The 24171-nt window shown below is 52.4% G+C and overlaps 1 protein-coding gene across 4 annotated transcripts in view; it reads right to left on the bottom strand.

Moving 5' to 3' along the window:
• Positions 1 to 24171, bottom strand: part of DIDO1 (death inducer-obliterator 1) — a 49576-nt gene that overhangs the window by 6408 nt on the left and 18997 nt on the right. For 2 of the 4 annotated variants that reach the window (XM_037006461.2, XM_037006460.2), the window contains exons 4-16: positions 22584 to 23414; positions 21714 to 22035; positions 19985 to 20197; positions 18946 to 19156; positions 10129 to 10594; positions 9862 to 10021; positions 8921 to 9037; positions 8706 to 8810; positions 8343 to 8475; positions 7580 to 8108; positions 6998 to 7151; positions 6312 to 6401; positions 5341 to 5536 (exon numbers count right to left, since the gene is read on the bottom strand). In XM_037006461.2, coding sequence (XP_036862356.2) covers positions 5341 to 5536; positions 6312 to 6401; positions 6998 to 7151; positions 7580 to 8108; positions 8343 to 8475; positions 8706 to 8810; positions 8921 to 9037; positions 9862 to 10021; positions 10129 to 10594; positions 18946 to 19156; positions 19985 to 20197; positions 21714 to 22035; positions 22584 to 23413 — 3526 coding nt within the window. In that variant the 5' untranslated portion in view covers position 23414. Of the gene's footprint in view, positions 1 to 5340; positions 5537 to 6311; positions 6402 to 6997; positions 7152 to 7579; positions 8109 to 8342; positions 8476 to 8705; positions 8811 to 8920; positions 9038 to 9861; positions 10022 to 10128; positions 10595 to 18945; positions 19157 to 19984; positions 20198 to 21713; positions 22036 to 22583; positions 23492 to 24171 lie in introns of all 4 variants that reach the window. The other 2 variants (XM_037006462.2, XM_037006463.2) reach the window with 2 other exon arrangements.

Genomic DNA, 24171 nt, shown 5'->3' with positions numbered 1-24171 from the left:
TCTCCCTACAGAACCCGGTGACCTGGGCAGAAGTGGGTAGGTGTGCTAGGCCACGTGGGGAGCAGCTGTGAGCAAGGGCCAGAGAGCCTTGGTGTGGGCAAGCCCCCCCCACAGCCCGGCTCCTAAGGCCTGTTCTCAGAGCAGAAGGGCTGTGTGCTTCAAGGTGAACGGCTGGTTCTAAAGGGCGGACATTAGGGCTGGTGGCGAGAATCGAGTCCCAGTGTGTGATGGGGGGATTCCAGTCCTTGTGAAGCAAAGCACTCCAACTACAACTGTCAACGGCCTAATATGCTTCCTAAGAAAATGACTGATACAGCCCGGCCTTGGCAAAACTCTTCAGATTTGAACCTTTGTTGTCTTATCCACCAGAGGTAAGCAGCCAGTACTTCTAAATGCTTTCAATTCTCGCTGACTCGCTCTGCACACATCCTTAAGTGATGTAATAAGGCTCCAGAGCTGGAGACATTCGTTTTGAATTTCCCCACAATTTCAACTTTAAACTGGGCTGTCTCAACACACGTATCCCTACTTAGGAGTAGTCAGATCTTATCTGGCTCATATGTTCATGCTGTGGGTGCGTTGATGTCTGAAATCGAGCACCTTGGGAGTAAGCTACATTCATGGAAGAAACAATTCACTGATCTGTCTTGGGCCTCAGAAGCCTGTTTTACTGAGATGAGGCATGTCCCCAGATTCAGTCAGGCGCTACACTGCCATGCAGCAGGTATCTGGCAAGGCGATACTGGATGTGGTGATCAGAAGGCCACCTGGGTGTGGGCAGGTGGTGGAGGGCTGGCCCTCCTTCAGCGTGTCCACTCCCGGCCCAGGCCCTCTGCTGGCCCGCCCACTGTCAAGTGTTACCCCAAGGAGCGGGTACCTCAAGGTGCAGAAGCGATGAGCACAGAGCTGCTGTGCAGAGACCGAGGGCTCCAGCCCAGGACACAGGGTGCTGCCCCGAGTCTGCAAGATTCCCCTCCCCAGTTAGAAGCAGAGGCCCTTGCCTGCCTGCCTCCCTTCTAAGGGCATGTGAGGGTACGGCCCACGTAGATGGAGAGCAGCGACTCGGCGGGTGGATACTGGAACACCGCTGCAGCTAAGGGTGCCAGCCTCCATTTCCAGACAGGGAGTGTGGGCCAGATGCAGAGCGCTGTGTCATTACTGCCCACTCCCCAGCACCCTGCTGCCCAGTATGGCATCCTCAGGATTTCCTGTGTGGATCAAACAGGCCTGTCTAGCTGCATGCCAGCACCCCGTGAGTTTTCACAGTAGAAGGTGCTAGCCTCAGTCTCTCTCAGTGGTGAGAACCAGACTGCCCGTACAGAAAGCAAGTGGATACCCAGGGACAAGAGAACATCTTAACAGTCATGTGCCAACAGACCTCCTGAGCCAAGACTGAACCCGAGATCTACCTCCAGGGGCATGCACAGCAGGGTGGAAGGAAGGTGAGGTGGTCCTCCGGGCCTCCCCATGCACCTGAGGCCACAAGTCTGTGTGTGTGACAGAGATTAGTTTAATAAACTATCAAAAAGTTGACTTCTTAACCCCTGAACTATCCAAATAATGCTTTCACCCCTAAATCTACCTGGTGTGCTCCACTATGCATTATTGAAAATGAAAACCCTTTTATGGTCTGAATCCATCACAACAGAATTTTTATATTTGCTCCCCAAAAACTATGGGAGCCAACAGGCAAATGGCTGTCTGTGTGACTTGGAGAAAGAGATGTGGCAAATAAAGGGGAAAAATGCACACCGCCCCCATCCCACCGCATGCACACGTGCACACCTCTTCCTCTTTCCAATCCTGGGCCCCCAAGACCTGTGCGAGCCCCCAGGCTCAGTGCGAGCTTCCTGTAGGGGAGAGCGCTGTCTTCATCCAGGCACCCAGGGTGGCGCCGGCCTGTGTGCCCTCCCTCTGCTGGGTGGCACTGCCGGAGGTGTGTCACGATGGCTAATGAAAGCGAAGGTGGACACCACAGTTCACCGCAGGGAACCTGTGACAGGGGCCAAGAGCTACCAAATGGTTCAATTCAAGCAAACAGTGGCCAGTTTCCATGAAATATTTTTATTGATTTCAAAGGAAAAAGAGTGGTACATTCCATTCAGTAGTGTATTTGACGGTGGTTACAATGTCTGTGCACAGCTAGTGACACACACATGCGCGCACACACACACACACACACACACACTCAAAGACGGGGCACTGCCCTGACAAGTGTTTCGACTCAGAGGACTGTTCAGCTAATTCAGAAGGCTGTTAAAAGTGAATACAGAAAAAGACGCTGTGGATTTAGGAAACTGGCTCCCCTGTCACAACTCCTAAGGCACCTGCCCTCCATGTGGGGCATGCCTACATCTTAGAAACATGCTTTGCTGATGCACTTGGGAGTGCCAGGGAAGCCCTGCTCAGGGCCAGTCCTGTTGGGCTCATACAGGGGACTGCACAGGTCGAGTGTCCGGTCTTCCTTTCTCAAGCAAGGTCCCAAGCCATGCAGATGCCAGGGAAGCCCTGTCAGTTTAGTGGGCATCGAGCTAATACCCAAAGTGGTAGACAGTCAGTGGGTCAGAGCAACAGGCTTTCCAGCTGTCTTGTGAAATCATGCTGCCAGGTTGTTCAAACACATCACTGCATGACAGAACAGGCAACCTGGCATGTCTGTGGGCAAGGCTTAAGCAAAGGCACAAAGGCCCCTGGGGACACTGAGCTGCCGCATGGGAGGCCGGGGCGGTGCAAGCACAGGGGACATAGCCCGGCACTGGCAAGGGCGGCCCAGGTGGGCTTCCCCAGGCGAGCATCAGGAACTGGGGAGAACCCCATGCTGCCAGAACCTCCCGAGCTCAGGCTGGAGGGGCATCCACAGTTCCCCGCAGCACCTGCCCAACGCAGACCACCTGTGGGACTGTGCCTTAGGCGAGCGACCACGAAGTGCATGGGCTGCTGCCAGGGAGAAGGGGACAAAGGCTCCCTGGTTCAGGGCTGCAGTGGGAGGCAAGGCGCTTGGTCAGTCTGTGGGTGGTGCTGGCCACGCAGCTGCTCTGCTCAGGGGCAGCCACTGCCCTCCCGTGGGGCCTGCGCCTTTGAGGGTGCCATGCAGACAGCCTCGTGAGGATGGGAACAGCATCCCCATGAGCAGCCTTCCAAATACGTGCACACACGAGATGTGTGTACACACACATGCCCCACAAAGTCAGGACACAAGCATTTGTATCCAGAAAGTGCCAAGTCATATTATAAGTATGAGAAGGTCAGGTAGATAACCTGGCCTGGGGTCAAGGCTGTGTGGCTGATGTCAAGGGTAAAAAAATATTGCAATAGATATTCATGTCAACAAGATAATAGACTAAATTAAATAGGCTTTCATTTAGAAGCAGCCCTTAAATTAAAACAAATCTTTAAATGCTTGTGACAAAATTTCATCACTTACTATGCCTCCATAAGCCTCCCTACTGTTAACAACGCGTCCGTCCTTTACTGCAGGTCAAAGTCTGTGGCTCCTGGGGCATCCCCTTCAGAAGTGTCAGCCTCAGAACGCAGGTGGACAAGTGATGTCTGCTCGCCATCACTGAGTGCGTCCGGGCAGCCGGCACCCATCATGCTGGCAGTCGAGCTGAGAGCCCCCGCAGGCCCGCCCTCCTTGTCCCCACGTCACTCTGGAAGTGCTTAGGGTGGCCCTCCCTCCTCTCTCTCTGCCAGCCGACCCTGGCTCCCACCATGGGTCCTATGGGGGGTTTCCTCTGGTGGCCTCCTGACTGCTCCTGTCCACAGTAGGGAACTGACCCCTGCCTGAGGGCTGAGTCTAACTCCATCCACTGCTGCTCACAGCAGCCCCTCATGAGGCCCTGCACCTGGCAGATACTGTGGGGTTCGCTCAACATATCCGACAACCCTGCTCATTGGACCGGATGTGACCAAAAGGTCTCAGGGCCCATGCGCCGCTGAGTTGCAGGAAGTCACAACACGAAGGAGAGGGCAGAGTGCTCTCTTTACAGGGGCAGGCTTGGCATTCCCAGACTCATACCCCTGCCCACGCGCTGTCCCTGAGAGCGGCGTGCCTGCCTTACCCTACTTATACCAGCCCTGCACAGCAGCTGTGCACTGGGCACTGACTGGGTCCTCATGGGGTCTGAGGTCAGCTTCATCTTCACTTCAGGAGCACGGGGCGCTTCCCTTCGCGTCGTCTGGGGAACCCAGTCAGCACTCCCCAGAGTTGCTCACCCAGAGCCCCCCACAGGGCTCTTCCTGCCGCCTGTCAGATGGCCTTTCCCCCCAGGAGTACAAGATGACACCCTCAAGCACTTAGGCCTTCAAGATGCATCCACCATTAAGAATACTGAATGTATCATGCCAGTAAACGTTTAACCCTTGATCACTGACACCAATCCATACCCTTGTGGGCAGAACCCTAGAAGGCCTACCTGAGCCTGAGCACTGCACCACTGGGGCCTGAGGCCTGTGGCAGTGGTAGCCAGCGGCACTGCCGCGGGGCCAGGCACTGGGGCAGCTGTGCGGGTGTGGCTGGGGCAGGAGCACTTGCCAAGGACTGGTGGCAGGGGTCACGGGCACAGAGGTACCAGGGTCTAGGCAGCACCAGAGACAGCTCAGAGTGCCCAGTCACCATACAAAGATAGTAAAGCACTGTGTGCTGGACACGCCATCCTGTAGGAATTACCGGCCCTTTGGGGATTCCGTGCCAGGGAGACACTTCAATTTAGGTATTTTTTGCCAGTGGCACAGCCTGAGTCACATCAGCTTCTCACGGTTAAGGAAGGGCTAGACCTTGCAGACCCCGCCCCTGTCAATCACTGCAACCCAACAAGTCTAAACCTGGTTAATGGGGCAAGTAATCCTCAGGGGGCAGCACTTTCTACGAAATGAGCTAACACCAAGCAGCCTTCTTGTATCCCCTGGAAATTAAGCCGCAGAGAAGGAAAGAAGCCGTGCTGGCACTGTTCCCCTTGGAGCTGCATGTCATGAAGTGAGCTCAGTGGCCTGGACAGGCCAGCATCAGGGGCTGCCCCTCAGGCTAACCTGGCCACTCCACAGACCCAAGGCCACGTATGTTGGTCGGATCCTGCGGGGTCTTCCCCTTTTCCTAAAGCCTTTCTAAGCCAATTAATGCTATAATAAGGGTACCTGCAGTGCCCCCTCCAAAGTCCCAGAGGTCAAGCCCCACAGCTAGAGCTGCTTCGCCCACACCCCAACTCCCGCTCCTGGGGGGTCACGGGCTGGGTGGGCAGTGGATGCACCTCCTTGTGACAACCTCAGCAGGACTTGGTGTTGGTGGGAGGGGCTGTGTGGGGTGAGAGGTGCCTGATCATCACCTACAAAGTTGGTGCTTACCTGGTCCCTCGAAGGGCAGGAGTCTGGAGGGAATGGGGTCCTTTCCACTCAGCGGGATCAAATATAGGTCCTTGACGTGCCTGCTATTATTGGCAACGACGCCGAAGCGGCCACGGCTGCTAAAATAGGAGTAGAGAGAGATATAGGCCACCTCCTCCTCCTCCGTCGCGGGGTGGAAGCGGATCAGACACAGCTCCTGTGGCACAAACAAAGCAGAGGGGAAGGCGTGACCTGTGGCTGCGGAGCAGACCCCGCTTCCGTTCCACAGCGAAACCTCAAGGGCAGTCGCAAAGGAGAAGTGAGCAACTTCCTGACTGGCTGCCGGAGTCCTGTTGTCCCACAGGTGGAAGTAAGAGGCAGCGAGGAGCACAGGCCAGCGTCAGGCTGCCATTTCGCCCTGGAGTCGGCAGGACACCCTCGTTACTGCCGCACGCAGGCCAGGTCCTCCCGGGGCTCTCACACCGAGGCGGCACAGGCCCAGGGTGCCCTCACTAAGCAGGTGGTGTCTGCAATCACCATCAACTGGCCATACGATCTCTGAGATGCCTGCAGCTCTAGGATGGGACCGTCTAAACCCTTCTGCAAACCTGACAAACTGCAGCCCTTTCCCATGAGCACTGCACATGGGCCACTCAGCTGCATGAAATCTCAGCCCTTCACAGATCCCAAGCCTGCCCAGCGCCCAGGTCACCTCCCAGGCACCATCTCTGCAGCTGGGGTCACAGAAACAAGGGGGCAAAGTGCCTAATGCTGAGCCACATAAATAACGACTCAATCAGATGGTGGATGAAACCACTATTCATTTCTCAAACACACTCTCACATAGTTATCCAGCTACAGACTTAAATGTTCCACATTCTTTTGGAAACACACAATCGACTACAGGCTGACATTTCAGGTATTAATCCATCAAGACGAGGAGGGAAAAGCGCTTCTTCCATGGGCGCTGAGATTAGACTGTGAGCAGGTACCTTAGACACAGAAGATTTGAGTTTGCCAACGTAATCCCAAACTGTCCTCGGCGCAATCCGTCCACCAATGTGAATCGTGTCGGGCAGGTCCTAAACAAAATGCACTTTGAGTAAATAACCAGAAGCATTCAGATATGATGCAGCGATTTCAAAGCAGCAAGCTCCCTGAGATCCAAGAAGTCACAACTACTCCCAAGCAAACCATCACAGGAATGGCTGCTCAATGCCCTAGCATGTGCCTGAGTTACTACCCCAGCAGCTCTGCCACACTGGACCCACATAACATGCACGTGTGCTCGTGGCTCAGATGCCACCCACACTGGCTGACTCATGCCCCCTGGCTAAAGGCTAGGGCTGTTCTCAGTAGTTCCAGAAAGCGAGAGCTATCAAGTCACTCTAGACCAAGGCAGGCCACATGCCTGGCCATGTGTATGGCAGGTGCCCACACACACTGGGTCAACACCTCACCCAGTGGAGGGGGAAAACGCGCTTCTGCTTTCTCACGTGAATCAGGAGGCCCAGTGCCCAGGCTGCTGTACTGGCCGGTTTAGGGCAGCAAGCTCTACCAGCCACCGAGTGCCCGTGAACCCAGACGCTCAGCAAGGACTACGCATCAGACTCAGGGACGGGACCAGAGCTCCCAGGAAGCCCGCGTGTGCACACTCACACACACACTTGATTCTGACCTCACTGAGATAATCAAAGCATCCAGAGACGGGATATGCCTTAGTGACAAATTTGGCTACACTCTGCATGTTAATAAATCCTTTCCAAATGGTGTTGAGTCGAGACAGAAAGAGGGTTGTATCTCCTTCTGGAGAGGATCGTGACTCTGAGACGCTGTAAAACAAAACCACAGAAAACAAGTAAATCTCTCTGAACGAGGAATTTCCAAAGTATGAAGATTTTATACATTTACAAAACAAAAGTAAATTCCTGCCAGTTTTGGGAGCTCTCTCTCTCAAGTTAACTACTTTAGTCATAATGATACCCTTAGATATTCTGGTTAAAAAAGAATGAACCTAAATAGGCAACAAAACCGGATGGCTGTAAATTTAAATTTCAGTTTTTAAGATCTGTACTTCCAAAATAATAATTAGGCATCCTAAAACCGGGCCTTTAAAAATGCCCTATGAGACACTGAAGCTGTGTTTCACTGCTGGGTAGATTACCGAGCTGAACTGCTGAATCACTCATTCCTACGCCATGCATTAATCTAATGGCAGAGAACGTGTGTGGTTTGTTCCGACTGTAAGTGGGGACCGCACCTGATGCTTGGAGATGGCGGCACTGACAGGAGGTATCTAGGCTCAGGGGACAAGGATGGCTTAGCTAGTATGGACTTGGGTGTGGTCACAGAAGTGGCAGCAGGCTTCACGACGTCTTGCCGGGGTTCTGCTTGCTGGGAGTCGTCCAGGCGGGCTGCAGCAGGGGCCACAACTGTGCATGACCCACTTGATGCGGTCCGTGGGTCTCGGCCAGACACCGTGACTGTGGTGAGCAACCCGCCCCCACAGGAGGCCGGGCAAGAGGGGCCTTCCAGGGGGGAGGGCTCAGGGTGGCCATCTCCTGGAGGCACGGGGAAAAACTTTCTTTCCAAGTGTGCGTGAGAAGCACTTTCCAAGTCTGGCTCGGAGGCATTTTCGGGCAGTGTTTCTAGTATGACTTCGTCAGCTGAGCTAAGAACTGGCTCAGAGGCAGACGCATCGTACTTGGGTTTTGACTCTTCCTTCTTAGCGTAAGCTGACAACTTTTGTTTTTTTGGAGCTGCCTCATCTTCTGATGAAGGAACCTGACCTGAAGAGCAAGAAGGCCACCGTGAGAAATCGGTGCGTTCACAGCACGGCTCGCCCTGCAGGCCATTTCTTAAAAGAATTAAAGAAAGCAATGCTACCAAGGTAGGGGCCAACTTCAAAACCTTCAGAAAGCCACTCCAGCCTTCTCATCTTTAAGCTGGGTCACACACAGCTACCATTACAAGGGCCGGTGCCTTTACACAGAAGCGAGCCTCACCCCCCAAGTTTGGCTCACCTGTACAAATTTTACAGTTTAGGTCGAAAAGATGCGCCCGGTGCTGACTCGTCGTGTCCTTCAACATACTGCTGAAGACGTCGAGGAGGGGCGCTGTGCTCTCCGGGACAGCTCGCGCCGACTCCTGCTGCTCCTGGGGGCAAGAGACACAGGCCGCATCAGTCCTCTTCCAGCCCATCCACAGAAGAGCAGCGCAAGCGATCAGCGCCCCTGGGGGCAGGGAAGGGCCTTGGGGCGCCCGCACTAGACGACCTGCACGTGCACTTGTCCTGAGCTCAGTGTGCCGCCAGCAGCTCAGGCCCCTGAGAACGATGGGAGGGGCCTGCCCCCAGCCTTCGTGGCCCTGGAGGCCCCAGTGCTTACGTCTGAGTCGGACACTGGTGGGGAGTCTTCCAAGTCGGGAATGGCTTCCTGTTTCACGGCCGTCTTCCTGTTCTCGCTGTGCAGTTTAGTCCTGACCTCCATCACCTGCCATGAGACAGACCCGTGGCCGAGGAGCACCAGCTGGCGCCACGTCCGCCCCTCGGCTCGGGGAAGGGCTGAGCACCTAGGGCCCTGGGAGCCCGCCCTACACTCACTGGCTTGGCTGGCCTCTCCCTCCATGTGGACAGCTCACGGGACACGAGTTCTTCTGGCTTCATTCTCACCAGCTTTGCCAAAGAGATTTCTTCCCGCAGAACACGATGGAAGAGCCCCTATAAACAAACACATTTGAATGTCTGTTTCCAAGATGCTACAGAGGACACAGAAAACAAGGTGGTACAAGAAGCCCCTGCCCAGAGGCTGGGGGGTGTGGGATTAAGGCCTGAGCACTGGACCAGGCAGCAGGGCCCGAATCTCACCAGAGGGCAACAGCCAGGCCACCCCAGGGTAGAGCAAAGGGGCCCAGAAGACAACTGCAGAGGTTGAAGGGCAAACCTCAAGGCCCAAGCTGCACTGATGCTGCTAAAAAGATCTCAGAGGAAAAAAACCCATTCAAAAAGGCACAATGCTAGGAGTGAAGGAAGGGGTCAACACGTGAGGTGGGGTGTCAGAGCACTTGACTGCTTCTAAACACAGGGGGAGCTCGAGGCCAGAGGATGGGAGAGCAGCGGCAGGCCAGCACCTTCGCTCCTGTGGGGTTCTGCGGCAACAGCAGTGTCCGCCCACGGCTGCAGAGGACTGAATGCCCCGTGCCCCCAGTGGGAACAGCACAGTGTCATTGGGAGCATGGTGTGTTCACCACTGGCTATTCCCTAAAGAAACCCCAACTCAGCTGATGGGCAATAAGGCAGAACAGGGTTTCTGGGGCCCAAATACGAGGATAAGAAGTACTCTAGTCAATGAAATGGGGGCAATGTGACTTCACAGCCTTGTTTGGGTTAGGCGGTTAAACTCTCTGTCAGTAGCATGTGGCCTGGGGCAAGTGTCAAAGGGACAGACACCTGTCCAGCATTTGCTGAAAGGATGCAAGCATTCAAGATGCAGGTCCGGCGTGTCACTACAAGGCAGCAAGCCTCCTTCCACACCAGGCACACACCTGATTCTTGGGGTCTTTGAGGTTGAACATGATGCTGCGGTATTTACTCTTGTAGCGATTGTCCGTCACTTGGAACAAGTTAAACATCTCCTTCTCAATATGGAGCGCAACTTTCCCCACCTCATTTTCTGTCATGATCAAGTCATCACTGTCACTGACCCTGGAAGGAGTAAGAGCTGTGTGAACCAGGCAGCCACACATCTTTTAAGACCCTAGGCACTTGTAAAACGACCACTGTAACAGCTAAGACTAAAGTACATGACCCACCTTTTCCACAAAATCTCCTTTAAGGAGCGCCTTATATTTTGCCGGATTTGTGAATTTGGCTGTGATGGGGTGGGGCCCGATGCTCCCAAATGCCCTGAGGCTGGAGAGGCCAAGGGGCCAGAGGCTGCTGCTGGCTTCCGGATGGCCCCCACAGAGGCAGTGGAGCCCAGTGACCTCTTGGGGGCAGACGTGGCAGTGACAGGCGCTAGCCCTGCCCGCTTGGCAGTGGAAACACTACCCGAGGGGGTGGCTGAGAGCCATGGCCTCCTGGGTATGGTGCCCTTGAAGCCTGAGGGTGACATTTTGATGGCCGGTTTCACTGCAGGTACATTTGAGAAAGGAGGAGATTTCTTTGGGACGAGATTTCTGGGCAAAGGGTGTTTGCTGCCTAAGGAGCCTGGAGGAGCCGCTTTCTTCGGTGCAGCCACCGCCACCTTCTCCTCGGCACGTCTGTCCTCCTTCAGGGCTGCAAAGAAGACAGGATGCTTAGCAGGCCAGGTCCCTTGAAAAGCACACTTACCTACATGCTGGACAAAGCTCAGCAGGCATGACTGTGCGATATAGAATTAGAGAAAAGGGCTTTAAAAGTCATTATTACACTCAGAAAAAAGAGTGCAGATAAGGGCTGTCCGCAGTTATTTGCTAGTGGCCGTCCCACAGATAAATGCTTTATTGTATTAGACCTCTTATTTCAGCCAACAGACTCTAGTTATGACACTGATCTAAATTTTACATTATCAGAAAAAGGCAGATTTACAAGAGCATGCTAAAAATTCAAGTACAGTTGTTTTATAAGTATGAATTTAAAAAATCTTTTCAGAATGCCTCAAATTCTCTGTAAACATATTCAACTGCGCCTCTAACCTGGTACCCTTGGGGCTTTGGAAGGACTAGTGACAGTCCACTCTCGGGGCGCTGGGGTGGGGCACCCACAGATGATCACTATTCTTTTGGACAATAAAATATGCTGACAGAAATCTTCAACATGGCAACATTGATCATTTTCATACACAGTGTTAGATGACAAGCATATATATGCTATTCCATAAATGTTCTCACAGCCCCTCTAGTTGTGTTCGATTCTTGGTAAGATGATAAATTAGCACTTTATCCAATGATTTTGGTCAAAGCTAAAAATAATGGCCTCAATTTGCACAAAAATCTTTGTATGATGTCAGTGTTTTTAAGGAAGAACACTAAAGGACGGATACCCGGACTCCTGTATCCCAGGGTCAGAGTGAAGGTCTCAGGTAAGCAAGGAAGATGGTGCCAGGGACGTAAGGCCGCCAGAGCCCCTGCTCGACCGCACTGAACGGCAGCAATTCAGAGCAGCAAAATCCTGAATAGACGGGCCCGGCGAGTGAGCCGGGATACCATGTGGGTATTGCCTAGAGCAAGTGGTCAAGCCACGCAAGGGACCAATGTAGAAACCACCTCTCCAGGTGCCTGCTTTTCTCAAGACAGCCAGGCAGCAGTGAGCCTCAAAAACTCTTCAATCTTCCCATCTTACACTTTTACAAAGGGATTAAAAATCAACCAATCAGCCACCAATGCTTTAACCATCCCCGTGAGCTGCAGTCTAGAGGAAAAGGCGAGACCCTACCCACCAGTAAGGCCCGGCTCCACAAACAGCCCTCCTGTGGTGCTCACAGCCCCCGGACCCCAGCATAGCCGCCTGCCCGACCATCTGGGCACAGGGCCAGAACCAATCCCCTTCCTGCAGTTCAGCAACTGGACATCACCAACTACTCTGTCCAGTTCAGAAACAAGTGCTAACAGCCCAAGGACTTTGAGCCTTTTCTGCTTTTTAAGTGAAATGACCTAACTCAACAAAATCTGGAGCAGCCCTGCACGAATTCAGACTTAGCAGTGTGCTGCAAGTGCTTCATTACTGAGCATCCATTCCGACTTTAAATCCAGTGTGCTCGTTCCACAGAGCCTCCAGCCTCCAGCCCTGCCCACGGTGGCCCAGCCAGAGTCCCTGTGCTCGCCGGCTCCCCAAGCAGGCCCAAGCGGCTGCGTTTCCCAAGGCCACTGCACAATGTGAGTGGTCAGCTTGCAGGTCAAAACCCACACCACCCCATCAACAGCCACACCTCCAAAGGCTCATTCCCTGGGGGCCAGGTTTCTGAACACTACAGGGTAATGACCACGTCTAACAGTCAAGAACAGAAATGTCATAGAGACAAAGCTAAGAGGCACATTTCTACACGTTATTTCACTGGATCCAATTTATATATGGAGTCACCATACCTCAGTACTTAGACATTTATTTTTACCGACTCAGATTTGGCTAATGAGGGCTGAAGCATCTAACCTGTGGGGCTGCTAGAGTTTAGGTTAAATAAAATGGACAGAGGCCCCCTTTCTTGGGCACAGAGGACAGGCAAGGGAAGGGGGGGAAAGAGGTCTGGAGTATGGCAAGAATTCTCAACATGGCACTGATGACAAGGCCTAAGGCTCCTGGCCCTAGGCAGGAGGTGGTGGGCTGTTACGGAGGGAGAAACCAGCCAGGACCTGAAATCAAGATCTGGAGCCATCCATCCATAAGATACCTAATTTTAAAAGACAGGAAATGTGTGATGGGGCCTGACTACAGGTTCATGTTGACTTTAAGAATGTCGGATCCAGGTCCCCACATCAGCACCGAAGACCATCATGCCCGACCAGTGCTCCCACTTGTCCAGGGAAAACCCAAGGTATTATTTTTAGGACATGCCCCATACATGTGATTAAGACGGTCTATTCTCCAAGAGTAGTAACAATAAATGAATGTAATCTATCAAATAGGCGGGTGTTGGCTTTACTTAATCACTATGCTATAAAATTAGTTGCTTTTTTTAAAAAAGTCAACTTCCGTTGTTCCTTACCTGTGCCTCAGAGTATATAAACAGGTATAATTAGGTGAATAAACTACCGGTAAGATGCTCTGAAACTGGAAACAAGTTGGCTATGCCTATTTTCCCCTTTGAAAGGAAGTGTTTAAAACATGCAAAAAATTCTACCCAGCAACTGCTTACAGATGTTGGCACCTTTGACCCCACCGTCAGATGGACCCGACAGCTGCTGTGGGTGCCAGGGCTGGTGCTGTTGGTGAGAAACACCTTTTTGATTACAGCTAAAATCAAACTTGCAAATTCCTTATCCAAATGCACTGTTGTGTATAAATTTACAGAAGGGCAAGGAATAACTGTAGCCACCCAGAAAAAACCTACTCTGGAAAACAGAAGCATCCTCCCCCCTCCCCCACCTCAAGGGTGGCTGCAGGGGACAGCAGATCCTCCCAGGGCCCTGAGGGCTGCCAAATTCCTGGAGGCCGTCACAGCACTGCCCCTGGGGAGGGTGCCCTAGGTCACACAACACCTCCACTACCTTCCCCATGCTGGGAGCCTGCTTGTGGGCCTCAAGCTCCAGGCTGGGTGGGTGCTGGACTCAGGGAGCTAGCTGAAGCCTTAGTAACTCTAAGAGGGAAAGCTGCCCATTGCTTCAGATGAAGTTTTCTGTGGAGTCCAGCCAGATCTGTGCAATGACAGTGAGGTGTCTGGGGTGAAGCCTTGGTGAACTGGGCAGGACAGCGTGCAGAGACTGGTAGCTCACTCTAATTGGCTACTTTCCCAGTAAGCCTGAAAAATGGGGCTTTGTCACACTGCAGGGTGGCACTGACGTTACAGCACCATTGGCCACTAGGGGGCACTGGCAAGCCTCAGCAGAGGCCAGGAAGATGCAGGTCTCCACCAGAGCAGCATGTGGGCATGTGGTTGCTTGCCTCTGGGCAAAAGCTGTGCACCTGCCCATACGGAGGCACAGCAGGGCAGGGAGTAAACATGGGACCCACACCTCGCCAGCACAGCCTGATACCCAGTCCAGTGTCAGCCCTCGCAGGCCAGCTCCTCACAGGTACCAGGGGGCTGAAGCGCCCTCAGCGCAACTGCAAATCGCTTTCTTTTGTCCTGCCCAAGCCACGTACCTAACCCCCCCCAGAGGTGGGGCTTTCAGTCACACTGATGTCTGGGGTGGGCCCACTGTTGAAGGATCACTGACTGTGCAGACTGAGAAATCAAATGAGAAGTGAGCTTCCAGGGCACTGGCGAGTCCCAAGCCACTGCCCCAGGGATGCACTGCAGGCAGGTGGGTCCCCACTGACCCAGGAACCGGGCCCCAAGTTCGTTCTGCAGCAAAGCCATGTCAGCTCCTGCTGTGAGGGCTCTACCAGCTGAGCCGTGGGCTCAGGCCACAAGGGAGCAGCATGGCATTGATTCTTCACTGACATTGGTTGTATTTCCTGCTCAGCATGACATGTGTAAAATGAAGTTTCCCTGGATTTCAACTTTTGTTTCTTGACATCTTTCCTAGTGTGAAAAACCAACGGTAGCAAAAGAAAACCACCGAACGCTTGGGAGCTTCTGTGTACTTGATTAAACCCTCTGAAGTGAATTAACTCCAGACGTACAAGGTACTGATTTGCTTTTACCAGCAAACTAACGCTCAAAGAACACTCGGGAAGGTACGAGCTACGTCCCCAGAGGTGCTCTTCATACAGGCTCCCAGCTGCGCCCTCCTGGCTGGGCCACGCTAAGCTCTTCCAGTGGGCGCTGCACCTGAGCTACTCCAGACACACCTGTGGAAAACCAACCGTGCCTGGAGGCTGGCTAACTGCTGTTCTGTTTCCCATGGCAGAAAATTAACTCAAAACCTGACTCACGCTGGGGTGGTAACAGAGAAATGGAGTGGTCAGATTTATCACACAGCCCGAACCACGAGAATGAACCACGGTCAGACTTCATCTACTCAAAGGGAACCCCAAGTCTGGCCCCACTGGGGCCTCACTGATGCTCCTTTCCCAAGAGGGCCCCCCAACCCAGCTAACAGGCATGAGTCACTTGAACGAGTCGACACTTAGCCAACATCGTTTGTGCCCCAGATGTTACTGCATGTGAGGAGCTGGGGAGTATGTTGAATCCGTCTACCCCTCTCTGCAAGCCGCAGGCCGGCGCTGAGTAGGCCACAGGCAGGCTTTCCAGGGGTGCCTTTATACGCTCTTCTCCTGAGCTCCTCCAGGCTTGTGGCAATCAGTCGCCCCAACCTTCATTTAAGTGAAAGCAGCCAAGTTTCTTATCTTCCAATTTCACGTCTTTAATTTTTAGGAGCTAAGAATGTAACTATGTGCACGGTGATGTGTAACAGGACACCAACAGAAGGCATTCTACAGCTTCACACACACCCCTGAACTTGGGCACCAGGGGAGCTACAGCTCCGACCGCAGGGCCCCCCGCAGGACTCAGAGCAGCGGACTCTGGCTATCAGAGTAGATGCGTGGCTCCAGAGGGTCGTGACGCGGGGCCGGCCCTGCCGGGACACCCAGCAGCCTCCTCCTCCAGGGGCGCCCAAGACTGAGACCCAGGGGCGGGTAGGTGCCATGGGCTTCATCTCGGTGTTAAAGTTTATGCACACGTGAAACCTTTCCCTGACCCAATTTTAACTGTATTTTTTAAGCTTATAAAAAGTAAAATTTTTACTTTTTATAACCCAAAAACACCCAAAGGATGTTACTGAAATCCAAGAAAATTTCAGCTATATGGATAATATTAGAAACAGCTGTCAAGCTAAGTCCTTTTATCAGTACAAGTTCTGGATTTTCCTCTTAACAGGGGAGGAAATTGGCTCAGATGTAGTCTCATTTGTCCCCAACCACATTTTATGGCCACCGGCAATTCTGGAAGAGACAGATACGAAGTGGCTCACACAACTGGTAAAGCACATGAGCCTCCCTCCCCGTGCCAACCCCCTGCCACGGCTTTCAACTTGTGCCACCTGTTCTTGGGTTCTAGTTCCCTGTATGTCTGCATTACGGGAGACTTGTTTCACCTCTTAGAATTTGTGAGATGTGCTTCTGGAGCCCATGCCACTAGTTATCCTTCCGAAAACCCGTGTTCTCCTTCATTTCACCACAGGATGTGGACGATTTGTGGTATGGACCCGAGTTATGGGGGAAATGCCTATGTGTGGGTGAGATGCTTAACAAGCCATCCAGACTTGGGTGTAGAGGCTGTTAGGTTTCCCATTTTCTCAAAGCTAGATAAAATCGTATAAAAACCTCATTTTCCAGACAAAATTTGTTCAAATCCCCAATGCTTTAAGTCACCTAATGAACCATTTAGGAAGTCCAAGATACGAAGACTTGTGCCTATGAATATGACTATCAGAATTCTACCAGGGACATTTTAGAAAAAAATTTCAGCCCTCTTCACACCTTGACAATAAGAAGGTGAACCAGCAGTGGAAGTGGAACACACAAGAATAAAGCTATAAAAACACAAAGAAATATTATTTTGGGGAGATGTAAATAAAATGGCAATTGTTGCCTTAAGATAAAGAAACTGTACAGAAATCCTCAAAAACAGTTTAAAAATTAACCAGAGGAACAAGTGCGTGTTGATCACATCAGCCTGAGAACACCAAGGGCCTGCTGGGTACCTCACAGGGAGGAGCAGGAGCCAGCTTCCGTGCACAGCAAGGTGTCCCCCATGTTCAGAAGCCACCCTGGCATCCACAACCCAAGTCAGCCCTCCAGGACCAGCTGAGCATTGGTTCTCTAAACGACGGGCACCGTGGGCCAGGCTGGGTTTACCCAGGCTCCACATGACCCAGACTGGCATGGAAAATGCCTCCTAAGGACTTCCCACTGTCAGCTGCCCTGGAATCTCACCACCCCACCTGAAAACACTCTCGGCAGGCAGCCTGGGAGGCAGGATGTGTGGGGTCCTCGTGGGAACGCAGGATTCTGCCGCTTTTGTGTGCTGTCCCTGCTCCCACCACTGCGAAGGGATTGTGTGGCAGAGGCAGAAAGAGCTGCTACTCACCAAGGTGACGTCAGGCATTTTACCGACGACCTTTTTTATTCTCCTCCCAATCATCTTTTGGGAAGATGACATTTTTGGGATAGCAAAAAATGATCAGAAGCAACTAGCTCAAAACCACGTCCCTTAGGCAAGCTATAAAAATTTTGGATACCTGTTAATTTTAACTGAGATGTAGTGTGTTGGGATGCGTGGTCACCACCCATCAGCACCACGCTTCTACCAGGAGCTGGGGTGGAGGAGGGCAAGGTGGAAAGGGGACCCGACCTGTGAGAAGAGAAACCTCCCCGCCTCTCTGCACGGGGCCTCTCCCCACAAACCCAGAGCGAGGAGGGAGGCCTATCCTCTCCCCACCTTCCCGCCAATTCCCCTGTCCCTGCTGTGTACCCTCCGGCTCCCCCCTGGGTCTCACGGCAGTTCTGCAGTTCTGGCCAAGAGCCCGAGCAGTGTAGTTAACTGCAGCAACCACCCAGGCTCATGTCCCCAGCCTGTCCCCACTCCCTACTATCCTACGTGCCCACGGCCAACACAGAGCTTCCAGTGCACTTTTTCCAAAGCAACTGCCCCTTCCCCACTCACACACGGGAGATGCTTCTTTTTAGGCATGTTCATAGCTTCTGTAAAAGTGCTGCCCTGTAGAGGCGCCATCATGATGAAAATCTGAGACAAGCTGTTATATGGAATTCTTAGCCCCAACCACCTAAGGTGTATTGAGACTCATTTAATATAGCAACTGGGTAACTGCATTTAATGACTCCCTCCTAATCTCACCCTGCCCCTCCCTCTATGCCTTTGCGATTTACTTTCCACTCCATGTCTTGGGTCTCTGGCTGTTTACACTCTCATAATAAGCAATCGGTGACACGTGTTCTAGGCACTCTAGGCCCAGCACTCACCTACACGAGTACCCCCTCTGGCGAGTGGATAAAAGGCCGGCTGAAAGGAGAATGCAGCACCCCTCTGCCACCTGGGCAGTTATGGTCATTTAACCTTGCGGTGCTTTTAAAAAAGGCATAAATGCTGTATAAAAAATAAGGTACTGTATAAAAAGTATAAAAGCATTAAATACTGACTAAAAATTAACTTTAGAAGAATGTGTCCCATTGATCAATTTAAATTTCCAAAATCTACTTCTGGAAAGTAGGCTGAGAAACATGAACAAATAGGAAAGATTCAAGTCACATGATCCCATCTGGAAATTCAGATCTATTTGAAATATTTTGCTTTCATTCATCTGCATATGGGGCAGGGATGACCAAACTGCCCAAACGTTCAGAGAAAGGTTGGGAAGCCAGTCCCTCCGGGCCTGGTAAGGGCGCCGATCAGAGCAAGCACATCACACACACTTACCTTGGAGCACAGGAAGCGGTGGTTAAGTGGCCTTCAAGACTGGAGTGTGTGCTTGTGTGGTGTGTAGTATGTGAATTTGGTATGAAAAAATTCCTGTGTGGTCAAAAATAACTTCTGAAAATCACACCTAAATTAAATGATCAGATGAACAGTAAATATGCAGGAACAGATTCCCGCAACACACGAGAAGCAAGGTCAGGAGCCGAAAGCCGAACGGTGGAAACTCCTGAAGCTAACGGGCTATCACCAAGCCTCGCGGGCGTGTGGACAGTGATGGCCTCCACTCCTCAGGCAGCCCTACTCACCCAGACTGTTGAAAGAACACAGATACTTACCACAGCCTGGCAATGAAAACAGAGGTTAAGAGACATCAACTGTCAGAGCAAACATTCAGCAATGAGGATTGTACAGCTTTCTGGAAAACACTGAAAGAAGTCCCAACAAACTAAGGGTGAGGACTCGGGCTTGGCAGGCATGTCCGGCCTCGGGCCTTGGCTTCCATCTCTGGAGGTGCAGCGTAAGCAGGGCTACAGCTCCCAGCTCTGGACAGGCCCAAGTGGACGGCCATGCAGAAAGCCCAGATGGGTCCAGAGCCCCAGGTGATACATACATTTATACAACAGTGGCGGCCAGGGGGCAGCTGTCCTTTCTGGCTTTACTGCATTGTAATTGTGGTCACTAGCCCAGGACGGTGTGCTCTCACAGGCCGCTTCCTTGGTGAGGGCCTCATTTCGGCAGGCGGCCACCACCACCTTCTTCACGGGGTTCTCCTTCTTGTCTGGAGCTGGTCTCTTGTGCACAGAGGAGATTCTAATGCCTGCCTGGACAATCAGTAAGACCCCAATCATTAAGCAGGTCAGAAACTAACCTTCATTCACCTCACTTCGCAATGAAGGTCACAATACACTCCACTGCTGGGCTCACTTGGAGCCCCTGGGCTCAGGTGCCACCTCTGCTCAGCAGGTCTGGCTATGCTGCACACCCAGCAGACCCTCAGCCTTTGCAGGTGCCGCCCACGGGGACAGTAAGTGAGCAGTCGGAGGTCCCTGACAGAACAGCCTGTCATCCCTGAGGCTGCCAGGAGCGCAGAACAGCCCCATGAGCCAGCACTGAAACAAGGCAAGAGCCGTGTGGAAGGGCTGCAGTGTGAGAATGTGCGGGTAGCCACTGCAGGATGAGGGGGTGGTGCCTGCAGAAGGCAGGACACAACCACAAATCCGCACATCCCTGCAGCCAGGCTCATCCCATGTTCCTGCGGCGCAGAGCAGCCCCTGCTTCTGTGGCAGTTCTGATTCAAAGTCACCAGCCTTAGTGATGAAGCCATCTGAAGGGTAAGCAGGCATTTCTGTACCAAGGAAACTCACAGGAGAGCACAAATAATGCTGTGCTTGTCACAGGTGTAATAGAGGCCATGTCAACCTGAGCTAAAACTGCAGGAAGGGTCTGAGTGTAAAACAAGTGCCTGTGATTTCCAAACACCCTGGAGTCCTGCCACATCACACACAGAAACATCCAAATGTGAGCTTATTTGTACCCGACACCACCAGCCCCACACACCGTTCGCCACACCTGCGGATCAATCCCACAGACTGCTTGCATTCGTCTGCATTTTGATTCATCAGCTCCAATAGTGGTCTCACTTGACTTACCTGAACGCTACATTTTGGAAGAATGAGCTTTTCTGGCTTCATCTTGGTCTTTTCCTTAGGTTTTGGTTTTTGTTCTTTACCTGAACTTAGAAATTTCATAGTAGCTGCAGCATGTTTTAGAATACAGTCATTGCTGCAGTAAACTGAGTCAGGCTGAGCCACATTAGTGCACCCAGGACCAATACATCTGGAGGCACCAGGAGCTTCTACAACCTGCAGAATAAAATATGTGACTTCAAACAACATAGTTACCAATTTTAGCAGTTACTATACTTTGTAAAAATCTCTATAGGTCATGTTTTAATTGAGACTGATAAAATCAATTAAAAGGGTATCTGTTTATTCAAAGCACACGAATCTATTTCCCCTGTTCAGATTCTTAACTGCCCTTCATGCTACCCATGGTGGGCAGAACTCTAAAGGGATGCTAGGACTCTGCCCCTGGTACACAGGCTCTGCGCACCTGACACAGTGGGATCTCGTGCCCACGAGTTGGCTGTTACAGGGCAAACAGGCAGATGTCATTCAGGTCCCAGTCTGGGGTGATTCTGAGTTAATTAAACGGGTCTGGCTTAATAAGAAAACCCTTAGAAGAGGGAGGGCTGTCCTTTCTGGACAGAGAAGACACACTGCCCATTCTGAAGAGCCAGCTGCCTCGTGGGAGGCCCTGCTAGCCTCTGATGGATGGTAAGGCTGACAGGTAAAGTCCGGGACACCTGATTAAATGTGAATCTCAGATGAACATGCACCACCTTAGTCTAAGTATGCCACAAAAACTGCACAGGACAGACTTACATATAAGCTGTGGGACCTTCTGGAGTGGGTTTTTCCCCAACCAACCCTCTAATGAGACTCCAGACCTCACCAACACACGGGATACAGTCCTAAAAGACCCTGACAGGGCTCCGCTAAGCCAGGCCCAGTTCCTGACCCACACAAACTGGTTTCATAAACCATGTTTTAATTGAGGTCATAAGTGCTGCTCTAAGCTGCGAAGTATGTGGTGAAGAGTCGTGCAGCAATAGGAATCCGGCACAATACAAGAGCTAAACCTGGCTGCTGCTGTTTGTAATTACTCAAGTATGTTTTGACCCCTCAAATGTACCTGAACAAAATCTCACATTTAAAATTAAGTATCGCTTTTCCTCCACAGAATTGAAGTTAAACTCAGAATAAAATTTAAGCTTTTGTAGGCTCAAGTGCATTGACAATAAAGACACAAAGGTGATTTTTCCCATTATTTTACATTTCTGATAGTACTTCTTAGTGACTAAACACGGTTGTTTAGCAGGCTAGCCCCCGCTGAGGCTGCCTACCACCTACCACCCTCAGCGTCTCCTGGTGAGGTGGGTGCCAGAGCACTGACTCAGGGTGGTGTCAGGTGACACAGGTGGACATTTACTTCAATTAAAAAATAATTTTGTTAATATATGCACATCCAGCTCAAGATTCCATTACTAAGAACACTTATGACTAACTTTACAAAGCAAGTCTGGGTAGGAAAATGTTACATGAGTGATAATGATCTAGGAGGTCCCCAAAGGTCCTGCAGGAGCATGGAGGGCTCTCCTGGCAAAGTGTGGGACTGTTCCCGCCAGAGCTCAGTCCATACCAGCCCCAGCCTGGCTGCAGGAGAACCTAACTTCCTCCAAAGACAGACACACTCTTGTCGCCAGAAGTCCGAGGCCCCTCAACCCCATCCCATCACCAGCCTCAGGTGGGTACTTACCGGCTGGAATATCTTGAGCTTTTTCTTGCCGCTCGGGTTTGCTGCTTTCTCAATTCTGCCCTTTATTCCTTGGTCCTCACTAGATCTTTGCTCTATCGTCCCTATACTGGTGAAGTCTGTGCCATCGGCGTCCGCGGGCCTAGCCCTCGGGTCGCGCTGGCCTGTGGTGTCCGCGTCAGTCTCGTCCTGCCCTTGCAGAATGGTGCAGTTCGGGCAGATATAATCCTCCCCGTTTCTCTCCAAGAGCCTCCCCCGAGCCTCAGAAATGCCCACGCAATCACCATGAAACCATTCTTCACAGCGGTCACAGCAAATCATGAACCTGGAATTGTAAGACAGTGGTTTTAGGAAATGAAAAACAAGACACACACTCAGCATTACATGTACTAGTAAGCCAAGCCAGGTCCAGCATTCCATTAGGAAAAGAATGCAGACATACAGAAAAGCAGGGAGAACGATACATAAGGTGCTCTCACACGCCCTTCTCTCAGCTTTGTGAGCGTGCAGCCACACTTGTTCACCATTTCTCAAGTGGAGCGTGTCCAGATTGAGCTACAGGATTCCCACCCCCCACCCCCCGCCACCAACTCAGCACCTCTCCACACAGCAGCAGCGAGCCTGGGAGCCATCTAGCAAGCCCAGCAGGGTGCCCCAGGACCACCCAGAACCCAACCACAGCCGGAGGGCTGAGCTACCCCAGTGTCCCAACTGCCACCCTTTTTCTTTTTGACCATGACTTGTTCATCTTTCAACTGAACAAGTTTGTCAGCCCAGCTCTGGAACTCTTAACAGAACGGCGAACCTGCCGCTCTCAGTCACTGGGACTTCTCCGAAAGCAGGGAGCCAACGTTCACCTCTCCTGCGCCCTACCTGTTGTTGTGAGGCTGACGACATATGCAGTACAGGGCGTTGGGGTCGTACACTTCACACTCGGGCTTGTGTCTGCCCGAGTCTCCAGGCTCCAGTCCTTTGGGTCCCTGAGCCACTGGCCCTTCCAGCTTGCTGTCTCCATCATCGCTCGTGGCCTGGGACCCAGCTTCCTGGCCAGCCTCAGGCTCCTGCCTGCCAGGCGGTGGGCCCTCTGCAGCACTGCCCGCCTCCACATCCGCAGCCTCCGTGGGGTCCTGCTCCCGGCGTGCTCTCCTCAGGCGGCTCTGGAGGCCTTTCGGGGGCCTGCTGGCTGCTTCCTGCTCCCGCTTCCTGCGCAGGCGATTCTGGAGTTCCTTCAATGTCAACCCATCGCTATCGCTGTCCGAGGTGCCATCCTCGTCCCCTCCTCTGGCCTCTGTGGAGGGAGCTGGCCGCCCCTCACCGCGCGGGGAGCCGGCCTTGGAGCCACTCTTCGCCTCAGAGGCGCTCTCCACACTCCCTTCAGAGGCGCTCTCCACATCCGTCGCAGGACCAGACGCCAGCTCACTGGGGTCCTCAAGGGAGACAGGGGCACTCTTCCGTCCTCGGCGGCGGACTGTTGTGAGAAATTCCTCCACTCTCTCCGTGCGCTTCGGCTGCCTCCCACTGCGCCGCAAGGACAGGCTCTGGGGCTGTGGCTGTGGTTCCAGGGAGTCTGACTCAGTGTCCCCAGCGCCCTCTCGCTTGGCAATGGTGGTTCTTCGAAAACCCCACGTTTTCCTGAACTCTTTACTGGTGGGCTTGATGGCCTTGGGCACTTCCTCATTGCTTGGGTCACCTTTCTCATCCATCCTGACGGTGAAATGCAACCAAAGCACAGCCAGTGTTAGCGAGGGCACATTCGTGGCAAATGACCAGTAACCATGGAGCTAGAAGAGAACCACCTTTAATCACACACAAGAGGGAGCAGCACCCATGGACGGAAGCTCGGACACTATCAAAGACAACGACTTTCACCTACGAAGAGCGAAGGCATCCACTAAAACTAAAGTGTGGTGAGTGAGACGATTCCAGGTGGTTCTTGAAAATCTTAATACTTAAGTATCTAAGACTTAGTAGAAAAATGCAGCAAACAAATCGAATCCATAATTTCATCATTTACCTGCTCCGGACAAGGCTTTTACAAAGCAGCAGTAGGGAAAACAGCAGACACATAACGGTGCCCGTGGTGCAAGGATAGGGCCAGAGTGCCATGGGCCATGTCGCCCAGCGGTGGCTGCAGGTGTCCGGCACTCCCACGTGGAGACGTGGGCTTCTCACATAGGCCACGGTCAGAAGCTGTGCCAGGTCTGGGCCTAGTATGCAGGAGGACTGGCTGCCCCAACCTGGGTTCTGTGGCTCTGAATGTCCTTTAAATAGTCCTGCCACCCTGCGGGGGACCCTGTGGAGAGGGTACTGTCCTGGACCTTGCACCCAGTCCTGTTTTGGGCCTCGTGCAGACAAGGATCACCCAGCTGAGCCCTGCTCAAGCTCCTGAGCCACAACTCCAGACACAAAGTGAGCGCTGCTGGAGTCTGTTGAGTTTTGGGGCTCAGCTGTTATGCAGCCA

This window comes from Manis javanica, chromosome 5 (genome assembly GCF_040802235.1).
Source record: "Manis javanica isolate MJ-LG chromosome 5, MJ_LKY, whole genome shotgun sequence".
In the NCBI taxonomy this organism is placed as follows: Eukaryota; Metazoa; Chordata; class Mammalia; order Pholidota; family Manidae; genus Manis; species Manis javanica.
The sequence above is the reverse complement of the archived record's forward strand: the minus strand, read 5'-3'. Positions and strand labels throughout refer to the sequence as shown.